General features: G+C 43.6%; 1 protein-coding gene across 5 annotated transcripts in view; it reads right to left on the bottom strand.

Annotated features, from left to right (window-relative positions):
- Positions 1–313: 313 nt before the first annotated feature.
- Positions 314–15307, bottom strand: part of PDGFB (platelet derived growth factor subunit B) — a 34865-nt gene continuing 19871 nt past the window's right edge. For 4 of the 5 annotated variants that reach the window (XM_061639156.1, XM_061639158.1, XM_061639160.1 and 1 more), the window contains exons 2-7: positions 14126–14222; positions 7495–7584; positions 6418–6623; positions 2960–3095; positions 2625–2795; positions 314–1066 (exon numbers count right to left, since the gene is read on the bottom strand). In XM_061639156.1, the coding sequence (XP_061495140.1) occupies positions 2656–2795; positions 2960–3095; positions 6418–6623; positions 7495–7584; positions 14126–14222 (669 nt within the window). In that variant the 3' untranslated portion in view covers positions 314–1066; positions 2625–2655. The remainder of the gene's footprint in view (positions 1067–2624; positions 2796–2959; positions 3096–6417; positions 6624–7494; positions 7585–14125; positions 14223–15307) is intronic. The other variant, XM_061639157.1, reaches the window with a different exon arrangement.

Genomic DNA, 15307 nt, shown 5'->3' on the forward strand with positions numbered 1-15307 from the left:
AGTAGAGGGTTTTCTCTGCACTGGTACTTGAGATCCCTTAAACAGAGGCAGCACTGATTGTCATTCAAAGTAAATGCTCTAATACAGTTATGCCCCCGACTAAAAAGTAAACCCTTACTCTAGCAGCCACGGAAGCAGTGGCAGCAAGTGGGGTAGGAGTTCCAGTTCATCCAGTAGTGGTAATCCTCACTTTACTTAATGCAAATCCGTTAACAAAACCTCATAGCGATCCATAAAAAAAAAAAAAGGGGGGGGGGGAGACAATTTCAAATTTCATCTGAAACAGAAACAAAATAATCCAAGCCTTCCATAATCATGTGCAAAGAAGGCCTCTTTAATCCAAGGGGTTCCCCCTGGATGTGTGTGTCAGGGGTTGGGGGGTAGGCAGTGGTTCCTCTACAGTACAGCTGCTGCCTTCCTGTTCACTGTCCCACACACCATCCAGTTGACAGCAGAAAGCATCGGGTACATGTATTTTGCTTTTGTTGTTTCTGTTCCCAGAGCATGGCATGTTTTAGTGGTTTTAAAAATAAAATATGCATACACACATTAAAAACATCGAGTCTGACATCACAATACAAGTCCTTAGTGCATTTGCTGTCGTTGGTTGCCATTCTGACTGCCTTGACTTGCATCCATTGCCACTGTAAACAGCCTGAGCACAGCTGATGTTTGGATGGGGGCAAGAAGGAAAAGGTGGGGGGGGAAACAACACCTGACCCTCTGCCTCCTCCTCCTCCTGTTCCCTGCCCCCTTCAAAAGGAGATTGGGACCATAAGTCTTTGCCACATTTCCATTGTGTTTGCTCCAGGAGAAAGTATATTGTCCATCCAAATGGCTGTGTTTTCTTTCTTCCATTTATTTCCCACCCCAGTTTCTTCCTTTGGGAGAATGCTGAAATGCCATTAAGTGAGAACTTGAAGGGTAAACTTTGGTGGGAGAACGTCCAGCGAGCAAGGGATCAGGAAGCACCGTTTGCCGTCCAAAGTAGCATTGAGGCGGATGGACGGAGAGAAACTCTGAGGACCCCATGGGGGCAATACATCAAATATATTAAATAATAAACCTGGAAGGTAAACAAAGAGAAAAGGTGGGTTAAAATGTCATCTCATACTGCTACATTAGTTCATTCTAGTTATTCTCTATGATGATGGGCTATGTCCTGCCTACAAGGTCACAGCCGACAGACTTGCCTTCTGTACAATTCTGCAAATGTACTAGAAACTCATCTAATTTGCTTGCTTTATTCTAAAACCAATGTTCTGGTTTCTATAGAATTTGGGGTTTTATTTTTGGTGGTAGGAAGAGTAGAGAGGGGCAACAGAGTGTGTACGAAGGAGAATTGGACAAAAATGGATGTGCTCTTATTATGCCATTTTTAATCCTAAAGAAGCCATTTTGGCTACATTTAAAACCACTCTTTTGTTCCAACCTTTTCCAATCTGCTGCCTTCCAGATATTTTGGACAACAACTCTCCTCTGTCTCAGCCAGCATGGCCAATGGTCAGGGATGACCATTGCAGCTCTTGCCCTCAGGCCTTTCTTGTGGACTTCCCAGGCATCTGGCTGGCCACGATGAGAACAGGATGCTGGACTAGAAGGGCCACTGGCCCAATCCAGCAGCCTCTTCTTATGTTCTTTTGATGGGAATGGTAGCCCAAAATATTTGGAGGACCACAGTTTGAGGAAGGCTGATCCAGCCCATCTCAAGAGGTACGCTGTCAGCCTGCTGGACTGGTCAGTTGTTCCTTGCCTTTGATTAGGTCTTCCTAAACAGTAGGATTGTGTGTTGCTACACCTATTATGCCTTCCTTCCTGGACAGGTGATAGGCCATTATGTCTAATCAAAGCTCTGTTACAGTTCCAGCACTCCTTGACAGACAAACCCCAGTGGAGGAAATATTTATTCCTTGTTTCTTCCTCTTCTTTGGTTTCATAACATGAATGGTCATTTAAATTTGATTTCCATCTGACTCACTGTGTTTTTTAATTACTAAAAACTATACGAGTTTGATGAGCTCAACCTCCTCAAATTGCCAGCCAATATTTTTTATAAAAGGCAGATTGCAAAGCTACTTGGGCATCTTCAGCTGGTAAGAATGTTAACATAGTAGATGACTGTATGTTGTGACTACCATACTGTGTGCCCAACTGAAACTTTGGTGGAGAAGCAATAACAGGTGTGGAAGCTGCAAGGAGGAAACTTCCAATTAACATTACAGGGACATTTGTTGAATGAGTAAATATTATAGAAGGACCTTCACTATGGGGAACATGGAAAGCTACCTTACACTGAGTTAGACTATTGGTCCATCTAGCTCAGTGTTGTCTACACTGACTGGCAGCAGCTCTTCAGGTTTCTCCTAGCCCAACCTGGAGATGTTGGATACCGATCATGGGATCTTTTGCATGCAAATCTTGTGCTCTACCAGTGAACCACAGCTCTTCCCTGATGATAGAGCACAATATTAATTTCCATGTGAAACTGTGATAATTCTGCTTCCAGCTGATTGCTGAGAAGCAATGCATCTGAAGCACTAAAAGACATGGGTGTAGAAGCACTAGTAGAATTCTTGTGAATGGAACCTTTGTCACAACACAACAGCTGTACTTGTTGCAGTTACCTGACATTTTCACTTTAGCCTGCCAGTGCCTCTATGCTGGGAAGATTTCTTTCAGCGCCTTCTTATCGTGTACATGCTTGAACTTCCGATGCTTCCTCTTTGGGGGCAGCAACCGGTGCACTCGTGCCCTTGCTGGAAGAGAAGCTATAGTGCTCAATGGCAGTCCACCTGCTAGAAAAGGAAGGAGCATGACATACACTGGCATGCAACAGCTTACTGAGATGGTCAGTCAGATCCTTCTCTTCCCAAAATCCTTCCCCACTGTCACTTCTGACTCTTCCAGGTTACTCTTCACACCCACCCAACTCTCATAAAATCAGTTCTGTAATACTTACCTCTATGCTCACGGGAGTTTGCTCGACTGAGAAGCCGGGGTGATACTGCCTCACATCGACACTCCAGGTGGTCTTCCAAGGCCACAATGGCTTTATTAAAGGCTGGTTTCTTTCGGACAATTTCAATCTTATTAACCTATCAGAAGATATTAGAAACAAACAACACAAATCTATGAAATGTAAAAACATACTGAATTAACCTCAGCTTAACCAGTACCATTGCCATTATATATTTCTATACACTTTAAAGCCCTTTGCAGCCTTGGGGTGAAATGCCAATACAGTAAAGTTCATGATAATTACCAAAATCACTTGCTTGGGCTATCAAGATAATTTTACTAAACTAATCCAGTATTCATGAAAGTGCATCTTGAGGCACACCATGATCTAGGAATCATGAAGGATGTCATGTTACTTCCTAGATATTGCTCATATTGGGTTGTAGCCAACTAAGCCCTACTCAGGGTAGACCCACTGAAATTAATGAACCTCAGTCACGTTCATTAACTTAAATGGATCAATGATCTTATAATTTGGATAAGTTGTGTGCTGAGCTCATGGAGATGGAAGACACTGAGAGTCCATTGAGCCCAACCTCTTTGAAAGCGACAACCATCCATCCACCAGTGCCTGCCCACCTGTCACCCCGTATCAACATACCACATTGTGTCATGGCTATCAAGCAGATCCATTGGAAAACAATGTCTGCATAGCCAACAGTTCCACATTGTTCCAGCTAGCTGGAAGAGTGCTAAGCAGTTGCAGTGTGTGAGGTGGGCTGCCGCCATGCGGCCCTCCTGACTGCAGCATTGCTGCTGCTTGCTGGGACCAGGATAGGCCAGGGCATCAGTGAGGGATGCACCATGGTGGCAGCATGTGCAAGTGCATGTGCATCTGTACCTGCAGCTGCCAATGCACTGCCATCCTGCCCTGCCCCATCCCAGTTCTGGTGTGTGGCAGTTCCACCACAGTCAGGAGAGTGGTACAATGCCACCATCCCTCCTCATGTGCCATGATTCATTTTAGGGCAGTGAGTTAACTACTCACTGGGAGAGATGGTGACCCTACTAAAGGGAATTGAAAGTTACAACTGATTTGTGGAGCTGTATCCTGCCCAGAGACTAAACAACGACCAAATTTTCTCTGCATCTTTCTTTGAAAGCTCCACTCTGCAGGCTTCAGGACACATGCTGCTGGCTAGACAAATGTTTCCAACCAAACAATACAGGAATCTCTATTTACAGAGAAAGCATTTCCAGGTCACATTTTCTGGCTGCCCTTTGACCTCTTGTTTGCTCTTTTTCCACAAAAACAACCCCCTCTACTGCTCTCATTACCCCCACCCACCCCAACTTTATTCTCTCTATTCAGTGTGACTTTCTAGAGAAAGGAATTTCCTGGCACATGGATGGTGTAATATCTTCCCTTCCCCCATGCCTTCTGATTATGGAAGGCCCATAGAATTCTCCCTCACAGGTCAAGCAAGGGAGTTGCATGGTATTTTTAAATGATTTGTCTGGGAGGAAGCATAGAGATCATTTATTGGCTGGATATTCAGCAGGATCAGAATGCGAGGTCAGCTGGCAGGTATCCGCTTACAACATATCCAGACAGGATAATGAGGGGGAGCTGCTGGCTTAGTGATTCATTTGCTGGGAGAGCAAGTGCACTGGCATGGTAAAGAAGCACAGGTCAGCGTCTTCAGCCCATTAATTGCTCATTTTAAGACTTATCTATAGTCCTGTTAAGCCATCCCCTCTCACGAGCTTTCAGTCAGGTGAGGGAGAACAGCAAGGAGGGGAGCACTGGCCCCCTCCCCTCCTTCACATCCCCAGTGGTCCATCCCTACAACCTTTCCCACATCCCATCTGAACTCCTTTCTACAGCGAGCCTGCACAACCTGTGCAGACTAGATGCACAATTTAACAGCCTGCACAATCGGGATTCTTGAGCAGAGCAGGCTCTCTGTGCAGATGTTCAGCTCCAGAGTATGGAGTACTCCAGGGATGGGCTCTCAGGAACACAGTGGAGGTACTCCACTTTTGCTTCACATACAGTCTAGAGTGTTGCAAAGCATATACTATTTCACCAGAGCATCCAAAATAAGGTTGTTGGTAACTGTGGCAGCAATCCTACACTTACCTGAATGTAAGTCCCATTGAAATCAATGGGGATTACTTCTGAGTAGATATGAGTAGGATTTCACTGTAGGTGAAATATACTTCACAAGATCTGATCAAAGCACCATGCAAAACCCCAGCTCTTCAATGGTACAACAGACAACATAGAGCTTGATAAATCAAAACTGTTACAACAAAGCAAAGCTTCTGGCAAAATGGAAGCTTCTCTACAAGAGGACTGAGACAATCTCTTCAAAATCAGACATACAATCACAGCAGAGCAAGTCTTTTGTTTCTCAGCTAATTAAGGCAAACACAAGTCAGGACAGCTGATCAACAAAGACATGCACTGAATACTATGGATCCTTACTCAAAAGTAACGCCCATTGTGTCAGATTGTACTTTCTCCCTAGTAAGTGTTTTAAGCCAGCAGCCTTAAAATCTACATTTCAACCTTAATACATGGGCTGTATGAAGGAGCTTTTTGTATCATTATCAAACTGCATCATGTTTCACATTTTTTCTTTCTCCAAGGGATGAAAAGTTCCACAGGCAATGCTACTGGGTTTAGTTTCTTTAGCACTGGAGGCTTGCATTAGTCACAAAGCAGAGCATAATGAAAGTACAAAGACAACCCTTTAAGCAACTCCCCAAAGATATTTTACTCGCCCCCCCCCCCCAAGAACCCTGACAAACTCTCTAATGTGTCAGCCGGGTTTGTCACTTTGTCACTGCCCATTCAAATTCCAAACTATTGTTTTTCAGGTAGGCAGGCATAACCTGGAAGTGAATTTACCATTCAGGAACATCCACAGCTTTAAAGGAACAGTAACAGTGCAATCCTAAGCATGCCAATTCAGAAGCAATTCCCACTGAGTTCAATTAAATTTACTCCCAGGTTAAGTGGGTTTAGGATTGCAGCCTAAGGGTTTTATTTTCAGTATAGGTCCAGAAACTGGAGGGGGGGGTAGTAGAGATTTCAGATCTAGGTTGAAGGAACCTTAATCTGCCTCCCAAAATAAAGTGAGAAGGAAAAAAATTGGCCTCTCCCTCATTTTGTTTCCAGTCCAGTCTGATGAAGAGTTCCAGAGAACTCAAAATATTGTAGAGTATTTTGATTGGCCTAATAAAGGTATTGCCCTAATACGGACTTTGGAAATTTTTCTTATTGGCCAACATGGCTACTTTTACCTTTTGTAGATCTACCTTGTTTAGATTTCCAGAAGCTGTCAGATCTGTACTGCACTCTCTTGACTGCAAAAAACTACCCCTGTAGGCTGATATTTTTGGCTCAAACTGAGAGCAAACTTGTGGAAAGGAGAGCAGGTTTTTACCTACCTGGATGTGTCGCACACGGACCAGCGTGGGGCGACACTGCATGCTCCGGGTATTGCAGCACCCTGTGCATCGCTGCACTTCCACACAAGGTGGCCACACAAGGAAGTTGGCATTGGTGGGATCCACCATGCTCCGGGAGATTTCAAAGACTTCTGTCCGTGTCTTGCATTCAGCAATTACTGCTGGCTCCACAGGGTCTCCTCCACCTGGAAGGGTCCAAGAGGAAAATGTCTTGGTTGAATTAACTTTCCATCAGAAGGATTTTATTCTTCCCTATTGCATTCAGCAGCCTGCACAGTTTTACTGTGTGCCTCATGTTATCCACATTAGAATCTGCATAATCTGAGTACTGCCCACGCTAAGCAGTGACATATTCCATTTGTGTGACGTGGCAGGGCTACCAATAGGTGAAGATCTGAATTCTAGTCTTCATGTTTATGGAGAAAAGTTTTTGAAAGTGTGGGAAATTTCTCATACACACTTAGAAATTACTAGGGCCCTTTGTAAGTCTTCCAATAGTCAAGGAGTGGAAGTTATTTCACTCAACACAGCTCTGAGTCATTCTTCAAGTTTCTGGTACTTGCACCTCTCCACTATTAACTCTCTCTTTTTTTAAAAAAAACCCACATCCTTATTATTTGGTATTTCATTCTAACTGCAGGACTTAGATTTTCCATTCCAGAATCTGAGTGCTGAGCCAGGGTTTGTATCTAACCAAGTTATACTCAGAGTAGACCCATTGAAATTACTGGACCTAAGTTAGTAATGTCTATTATTTATTTAATTTCTATCCCACCCTTCCTACCAAAGGAGTCCAGAGCAGTGAACAATGTTAGTCTACTCTGAGTGTGACTAACATGGGACACAACCCCAGATCTCTAACCATTATGTCGGTCTCAGAGGCAGTGAACTGGAGACCAAAGAAGCTAAATTCCCAAGATCAAAGAAACAATTTTTTGGAGCTGAACACAAACATGCATCTTTATCATATTGGCTATGATGTCTATTATATCTACAGGGGCAATCCTGTGTCTAAATTTGCTCACACAGGTAAGGTATGCCACATCTACAACTTACCTAGACTTCGTCTCTCTCGGAGCAAAGAAACAGGATTTTGACCAGGATGTATTCTGGTGGAGTTCAGGTTTGAAGTAGAGCTATCTTCTTCTGCAAAAGAAAAAACCCCCACAAATGCAATGTAATTAACAATAAGGTAATGTAAAAGTTACATGACCAGAGCAAGTACATGGAGATTCACATAATCAGATAAGAGGAATCAGGAGATTCACTGGTTTAAGACAATAACCCATGTTTCCTTAGGAGAATTATTAGGAAAGTCAATGAGGGTTAATTACAATGAGTGTGATGCTGGGAGGGTGCAGGATAGTTAATACTCTTCCAGTAATACCTCCATAATATGTAGCCGCTCTCCCAACCACCGAAATATATATGTAAATTGATTTATTTCGCATAGACTTGCTCTGTCTTCTTGCTTTACTCTATAGGTTTGCAGATTCCCAACCCCTCCAAAGCAGAGATAAAGCTTAGAAAGACAATGGAGATGAAAGGAACAGAGGCTACAAGGAAAAAAGGCACACAGTCATGCAAAGCAAGGAATCCCCACACTGTTGAATAATGGAATCATTTTACAAATGTACCCCTGCAAATGCATCTCTAAATAGCCAGAAGGGCAAGAAACATTATATTTTTAAAAGAAAAGAAAAGGGACTGTTAGGAATCCTGTGGATTCCTGACAGTTGGGATTGTGGCAAATAAACAGCCTTAGAAATATGCATATCTCAGTATCCTTTCTTTCCATAGTTAAAATCCTAAATATTTCTTCTGAACTTGGGGTAATTCCCAGGGGTGGTATGCAAGCCTAATGCTACCTCCACGGTATTTGGTAACAAACACAATACCAAAGATATTGTGACATTTCTCTAAATTCCAGGAAACATATTATATTAGAGATGTCATCAGCTAGCAGAAGTTTGTGTCACACCATATCTCCCTCCCAAATTACTGAACATTTTTTTTTCAAAATACCATACATGTTTTGTAAATAGTTGTCCAGCAATTCCCCATTCTTTCTCTGCCTTGACCTGAAAAGGCTTGAACAAAATGGAGAAGAGTGGAGTATTGTTAGAGAGCAACCAGCGGACTGAATCACAACAGAGACCTATCAAAGATTGCAGCCTCTAAATAATTGAGCTGCTGTTGTGCTATCCAAAAGAGCAACAACAACCTGTACGTGTAGTGAAAAAATATATCCTGCACCTACTGAACATGTACAGTTGGAGGCTATGCAATATATTACACAACCCAGACACATTAGACATTAGGAAAGCCCACTGAAGGACAATATATCAAGAAAACACGCATTCTGGTAGACTTGCTTGCCATAACAAAGTAAAGCAGTTTTTCATGAAGTTAGCTAAAGCACAGGAGAGCCTCAAGGACTACAAAAGCATCTGAAGAGCAGGGAAGAGAAAGTCCTATGATTTTATGGATCTTATGGAGCAGTTCCATCCATTTGAATAATCCTTAATCCCTACTCTACCTATTAAGATCTACAGGAGAGGTCCTTCTCTACATTTCATTGGTTTGTCTAGTAAAAACTATTAAGATGATGTCTTCTTAGCTGGGGTCTGAGAGCACTCAGTCTCCTTACACAGGAAAGCCTACAAGAGCCTGCAGCCTTTTAAAACTAAGTACTGGTTTATGTTTTCTGTATACTGGATTTTAGCATTATAGTTTTGTGTAGGTTTATTGTACATACAAACCTAGGAAGCTGCCTGAGTCAGACCATTGATCCATCTAACTCAGTACTGTACTGTCAACAGAAACTGGCAGTGGCTCTCCATGGTTTCAGACGGGACATTCCCAGCCCTACCTGGAGATGTTGGGGATTGGACCTGGAAACTTCTCCACGCAAAGCAGATGCTCTACCACTAAGCTATGATCCTTCCCCAAAAATGTGATTTGCCTGTTTGTGGCGATTGTTTTGTTAGTTCCCCTGGAAAAAAGGGATGTAAATTTTTAGATTAGGATGGATGGATGGACAGATGGACAATTCAGTACCACTGGAGCACAAGATTTGAGTGACATAGGAAGCTGCTCTATACCAGGTCTAACTATTTGTCCATCTAGCCCAGTCTTGTATAGGTATACAGTTCTGCCCATTTCACTGGCTCACAGGGTAAGACAAGCATGTGTTATGTTTCAGGCACTGAGGGTAGCCAGTAGGAGATGGAAAGGCCTGCCAGCTTTCAGTTCAGTTCCCTATGAACACACCTCTGCGTTTTCCCAGAGGAAATGTTGAACAGAGCAATTCCCATTACACTCCCTGACCCTTTCTGGAGTTACCAGCCCCTCTAAGATCTAGGACAATGGCAATATTTGAAGATAGTTCCCGTTCAGCTGCAGGTCTTTCTTTTGGTGACATACTTGACTTGTAAGGGGAAGCAGGACAGAGGCCAATATTGTAGAAATAATATGGATTAGCTAGGCTCAGGGGACTGAAAGCCTATGGTTGTCTATTTATCCTAAGGAATGGCCTGAAGGGAGATGAGGCTACCATCTTGCTGAAGCAAAGCAGGTCTGCATCTGATCAGTGCCTGGATGCAAAACCAAATGTATACTGCCTTGGATTCCAAGGCAGAAGAAAGGCGCAGATATATAATTGCTACTGCAAAAAAATAAAGGGGGGGGAAGGTCTATTAGGCCAACTAAAATGTCATTAGTAAGCAAGTCTTTGAGTTCTCCAGATTTCTTTATCTAGCCTAAATAAGAGTTCTGGAGACCTCAAAAACTTGGTCACTATTTTGTGACATTTTGGTTGCCCTAGCAAAGCTATTGCTGTACTATAGATTTTGGAAAAGATATTACGACTCACAAAGGCTTCAGATGTAATGTCCAGTATATGAATCAAAGCAATCTTGAAATGCACTAGTCCCCTAATCCATTGCCCTAACATCTCATCTCCCCCAGGAATGTAACAGATTAGTCACAGGAACAAAACTGTATCTCTTATTCATGCCGTAGGACCCGCCAGGCTCTTCCCTAACCGTCTTCCATCCCCCATTCACTGGAATTTTATCAGGCTAGGGTGGGGGCTGCTTTTGTGCAAATGTTAAATAGACAAGGAAAAAACAGCAGTGCTGTTGACTTGAAACAAATCTTCCGCTGAAAAACAGAGTTCTCCACTCAACCCCACCCCCTTTCCCCCAAGGGTGTCCTCCTTCATATGGGCAGTACAGCTACTGCTGATGCGGATAGCAGGCCCAGTCTTGGAAAAGCCAGTGCTGCTAATTTTGGAAGCCACACTATTGTATGGCTTGTGGAATCCAAGAGAGGTGTGGGAGGGGAGGCCTAGCCACTTTTCTCTAAGGGAAACAATAGCAGAGCACAGCTGGTGCCCTCCCTCTCTCCTCCCCTCCTCCCCTCATGGGCATTTTGAAAGGGAGCGGGAATGCTTTTGAGAATGCGCCAGTGGTCCAATTGGCATAGGAAACAAAAGCAGGAAATTCTGTTCCCCCGTAGATAGTGTCTCAGCAAAGATTACAAAGCTACACACAGACAAACACACGAGAGAAGGTGGGGTTGGAGGGGTAGGACAGGCGGGAGCAGAGGCTGGAAGAGAATGGAATTCACTCTGAAGAAAGCGTTTATAAATACATTCCAGAGCCAACCCGGTGGCCGTGACGCGTGCTCACATTCCTGCACGTGCCAAAACCTCCTCAGCCCGACTGCTGCTGGGTGACCTCAGTCATGTGGGCAGGTATCCCCAGAGCACCACCACACAGCCAAAGAAAGATCCGTTATCCAGTCACTGTGATAAATCACAAATCTGCTATCCTCACACTATCTGCCTTATGTTTCTCATTTCTTCCTTTCCACAGGTGGGGGGTGGGGGTGGGAAGGATCAGGATTCTAAAAATTGACAGGGCAGCTTCAACTACACTATGAATCACGGAAGTCTAAATTTCTAACACAGAAGATGACAACAATTCCCAGACTTCTGAAGACCTTTGCCCTAATCTAAAACACACAGCTTTTTAAAAAGTGCTAATAATAATTCTGGAGGGAGAGACAAAATCTTTTTTTTAAAAAAATGTTAAAACAATGCTGTTCAGTAGTTAGCTGGAGAGTCCTATAGCTAGACCTTGAGGGCATTTCTTTATGCCCCCTTGCACCTCCTATATACCTCACTCTTGCAGTCACAATCCCCTAGCTGATGCCCATGAGTCCCCATTGAAACTAGCCTTAAATTCTCTTGGCCTAAGAACAATGTCTACTTATGAGTAATTGAAGGTAGTAATAATATAATACATACAGAGCTATCCTAACCATGTCTATGCAGAAGTAAGTCTTACTGAATTCAACAGGGTTTACTACCAGGTAAGTAGAGTTAGGATTGCAAGCTCATTCAGAAGTAAATGCCTCTTGAGTTCAGTAGGGCTCTCTAGTACGTGTGCTTAGAATTGCAGCCTTTTCTCAGTGTTTGAAAGCACTTCAATAACCCTAACAACCTTTTTTGGCAGGCCAGTTTTATTATTCACAGATTACTGACTGGGAAAGTAAGGCAGGTCCAAATCCACACCAGCACATGGCTTCCCCACAAGAATCCTGGGAACTGTAGTTTGTTACAGTGCTGGGAATTGTGGCTCTGTGAGGGGGTAAAATACAGTTCCCAGGTTTATTTGGGGGAAGCCATGTACTTTAAATGTATGGTGTGGATGTGACTGAAAACATTTGCTCGGCTTAGGCCTTTCCAACGAGTTCATGGCTGAGGTGAATTTTAAATTTAGGATTTCTTGGCTCCCAGCTCATGTTTCTGGCTGCAGCTCTGAAGGCACAGGAGAGAAGGCAGGTGATGAAAAGAGATGGGCAGTCCGGAGAAGGAGGGAGCATGCAGGGTAGGGGTGGCATTTGCGCGAAGGCCATGACATTTGTATGAGAGAGTCACATACCAACAACAACATTTGCAATTCTGCATACACCATATTTTATTCAATAGGTTACACATTAAGCTGTGTTTCATAATGCTTATCTCAGAGAGAGGTACATTTTATTACACTTGCTGCCCTATTAAATGTTTCCTTCATCTAGATTTGCCTTTGGCAATTCCTAGTAAATACTGTGGAGCTGAAGTTTCTCAGAAACCAGGAGGTGGGGGAAGATTCTAAGTGGTTAGGAGCTATAACTGCTGCTACACTCCATAATATTTTAATTTAGAAACTACAGTCTCCATGCAAAATCATTTCCCTCTATGCAAATCCCTATTTTGTTTTGTGAACGGCAGGTTCAAACATTATGGTATTAGCAGGTACACTGCATAAACACTAAACTTGTGAGAAAGCTACACACACTTTTTACACGGAAGGTACTCCCAAATGTACCTGTGGCAGGGAGTTGCGATTGGTCCCGGCTCCCTATCGTGCATACACATGGAGTACCTTTAGTGTAAAAAGTGCATGTGGCCATCTCACATGGATGTTGTACATGAGGTATAATGTGGTGAAAAGGGCATACAACATGCACCCTGTTCAGGCTCTTCCTTCTGCTCAGACTTGTCTGTCAGCAGTGGAGCTGTCTCATCCTTCTGCAGATAGTTCTGCATAATCTTGCATAATCTTGCTAGAGTTCCCAGGCTTCTCACAAGATTTCTGGCGGGCGATTCCTGCCATTTTAGCAACAGGGCTGCAGCTCACCCTGTCCCTCACTTGTGGCTCTAGACTGAAGGGATGTGTGACTCAGCGAAGGGGCCACCCACATATTCCTGCCATGCCACAGGTGTTTTGTTTCTTTCATTGCCTTGGATGGTGGGCAGACAGGATGAGAAAAAAATGTTTGGATCAGTTCCACATGGAAGGTAAGGCCGTGATCCCAGACATATCTAGTACATTTGTTTGCCCATGCACTCAACCTTCCCATTTTTGGGCCCATGCACCCAATCATAGGGGAAGGGCTGTAGCTCAGTGATAGAGCTTTGCATGAAGAAGGTCCCAAGTTCGGTCCCTATCATCTCCAGGTAAGGCTGGGAGAGACTCCTGCTTGTGACTCTGGAGAGCCGCTGCCAGTCAGTGTAGACAATACTGAAGCTAGATGGACCAATAGCCTGATTCAGTATAAGGCGGCTTCCTATTTTCTCACCTTCCCATTTTTTTGTTGTTCCCACCATACACATTTCCCAGGAGATGAGTATTTCTAATATAGACCAGATACCTAAAATAGGGATATAAGCAGGCTACATGACTGTCCTGTGGACGGGTTGCCATACACTCACTCCCTGAGCTGCAGTGGGAAGGACTTCAGCAACCCAGAAAGAACTAGTGGCCTTATATTAGGGGTGTGTGTAAATGACTTATGCATTGAAAAAAAAAGTGTGAGGGGGATTGTGAGGTTGCATGGGATAGCCCTGCTCCCCTGTCACCAACTCTGCAGCCTGACCCCCATGCATTCAATGGGCACACTAGGTGACTGTACAAGGGGAATGGCATGGCCATAGCACACATCAGCAAGGTGGGCTGTCTGAACCCCTTTATTGCCTACCCTGATTCTAGACAATAACTCATTCACTTATTTAAGAGTGAGCACCAGAAGTGGCATCTGTTGGTGCCGGTATACACATGAATTTGTTTTTGTCTTACTGTTGTTTTTGCCTGGGATTTAAGGAAGAGAAGCATTCAGCGTTGAGGAGATTTACCTACGGAGTCTATCCGCAGGACCTGCTGGAGGTCTCTGATGGAGCGCACCGAACTGTCACTCAGCATTTCATATATCTCTTCAGGGATGGGATCTCCCTGCCAGACAATAAAGAGAGAGGACAAGTGTTAAAATTGGTCCCATATGCCAGTTTTGCACCAGATGTTTTACATCTATTGCAGAGAGAGGTACTAGTGATAGGAGTCCCTCTGGGCTCCTACTAGGAGGAAGGGCAGGATATAGATCAAATAATAAATATATAAATAGGTGAGCTAGTAAAACAGCCAGACAAAGCATGCACAAAAGTGTTCCAAAGGGTGGAATCAGAAACCTTGGAGGGTTCACCAGCCATGAAATAATCCCTCACTTTCTGCAGGATAAAAAAGTTTGACACTTGAGGACCTGTAGGATTACACACCCATGAACTCTGAGCCCTCCGCTAATAGGCAGATCTTGAGACTGCTCCACAACAATCCATTCAGAAAAGCTTTACAGTGCAATCCTATGCATGTGTATGAACGTCCATTGTGTTCAATGGAGCTTACTCCATTGTAAGTATGTTTTGTTTCACAGTGTTAATGTATCCCTTTCTGATATCTTTCAAAGAAAACCTTCATCTATGCCTCTCTATTGAATTAACTGTGTTTGAAGATGTTCTCCAGGATTTTTTAATCCCTTGCTGAATTTATACTGTTGACCCATAATATGGAGTCCACGAGAACTGTTAAAACTAAACCACAGAAAGGGATGTTGACTTTTATTTGACAACCTGATTTGTCTTTTTGTTTGGCAGTGAAATCCCATGGTTTATATCCAAACCCAGGCTTTTGGGTTGTTTCACTCCAAACTGCAAGTTGTAAGCCAAAGTTTGTTCTTGGTTTACCGCTTGTGCTTTGTCTGGGATAGACAAACCACAAGCCCAGGTTCAGATGTAACAGTAAGCCAAACCATGCTTTAGCTCTGAGTAGTGTGGGAGGAGTGCTGCAGCCACAGTCTTTGCTTTCGGAACCTGCATGTTTGCTTGTTTATGCTAAGCCATGGTTTGGCTTAGCGTTACATGTGAACCGGGTCATTATCACATGTGATAGCATGCAGGTATCTCCACAGAAGTGATCTCTATATGGAGTCCATATAGAACGTGTGTGTTCTGTAGAGCAAATGCTATGTGTGGGGCAGCGCAGTT

Source organism: Rhineura floridana, chromosome 8 (assembly GCF_030035675.1).
Source record: "Rhineura floridana isolate rRhiFlo1 chromosome 8, rRhiFlo1.hap2, whole genome shotgun sequence".
NCBI lineage: Eukaryota > Metazoa > Chordata > Lepidosauria > Squamata > Rhineuridae > Rhineura > Rhineura floridana.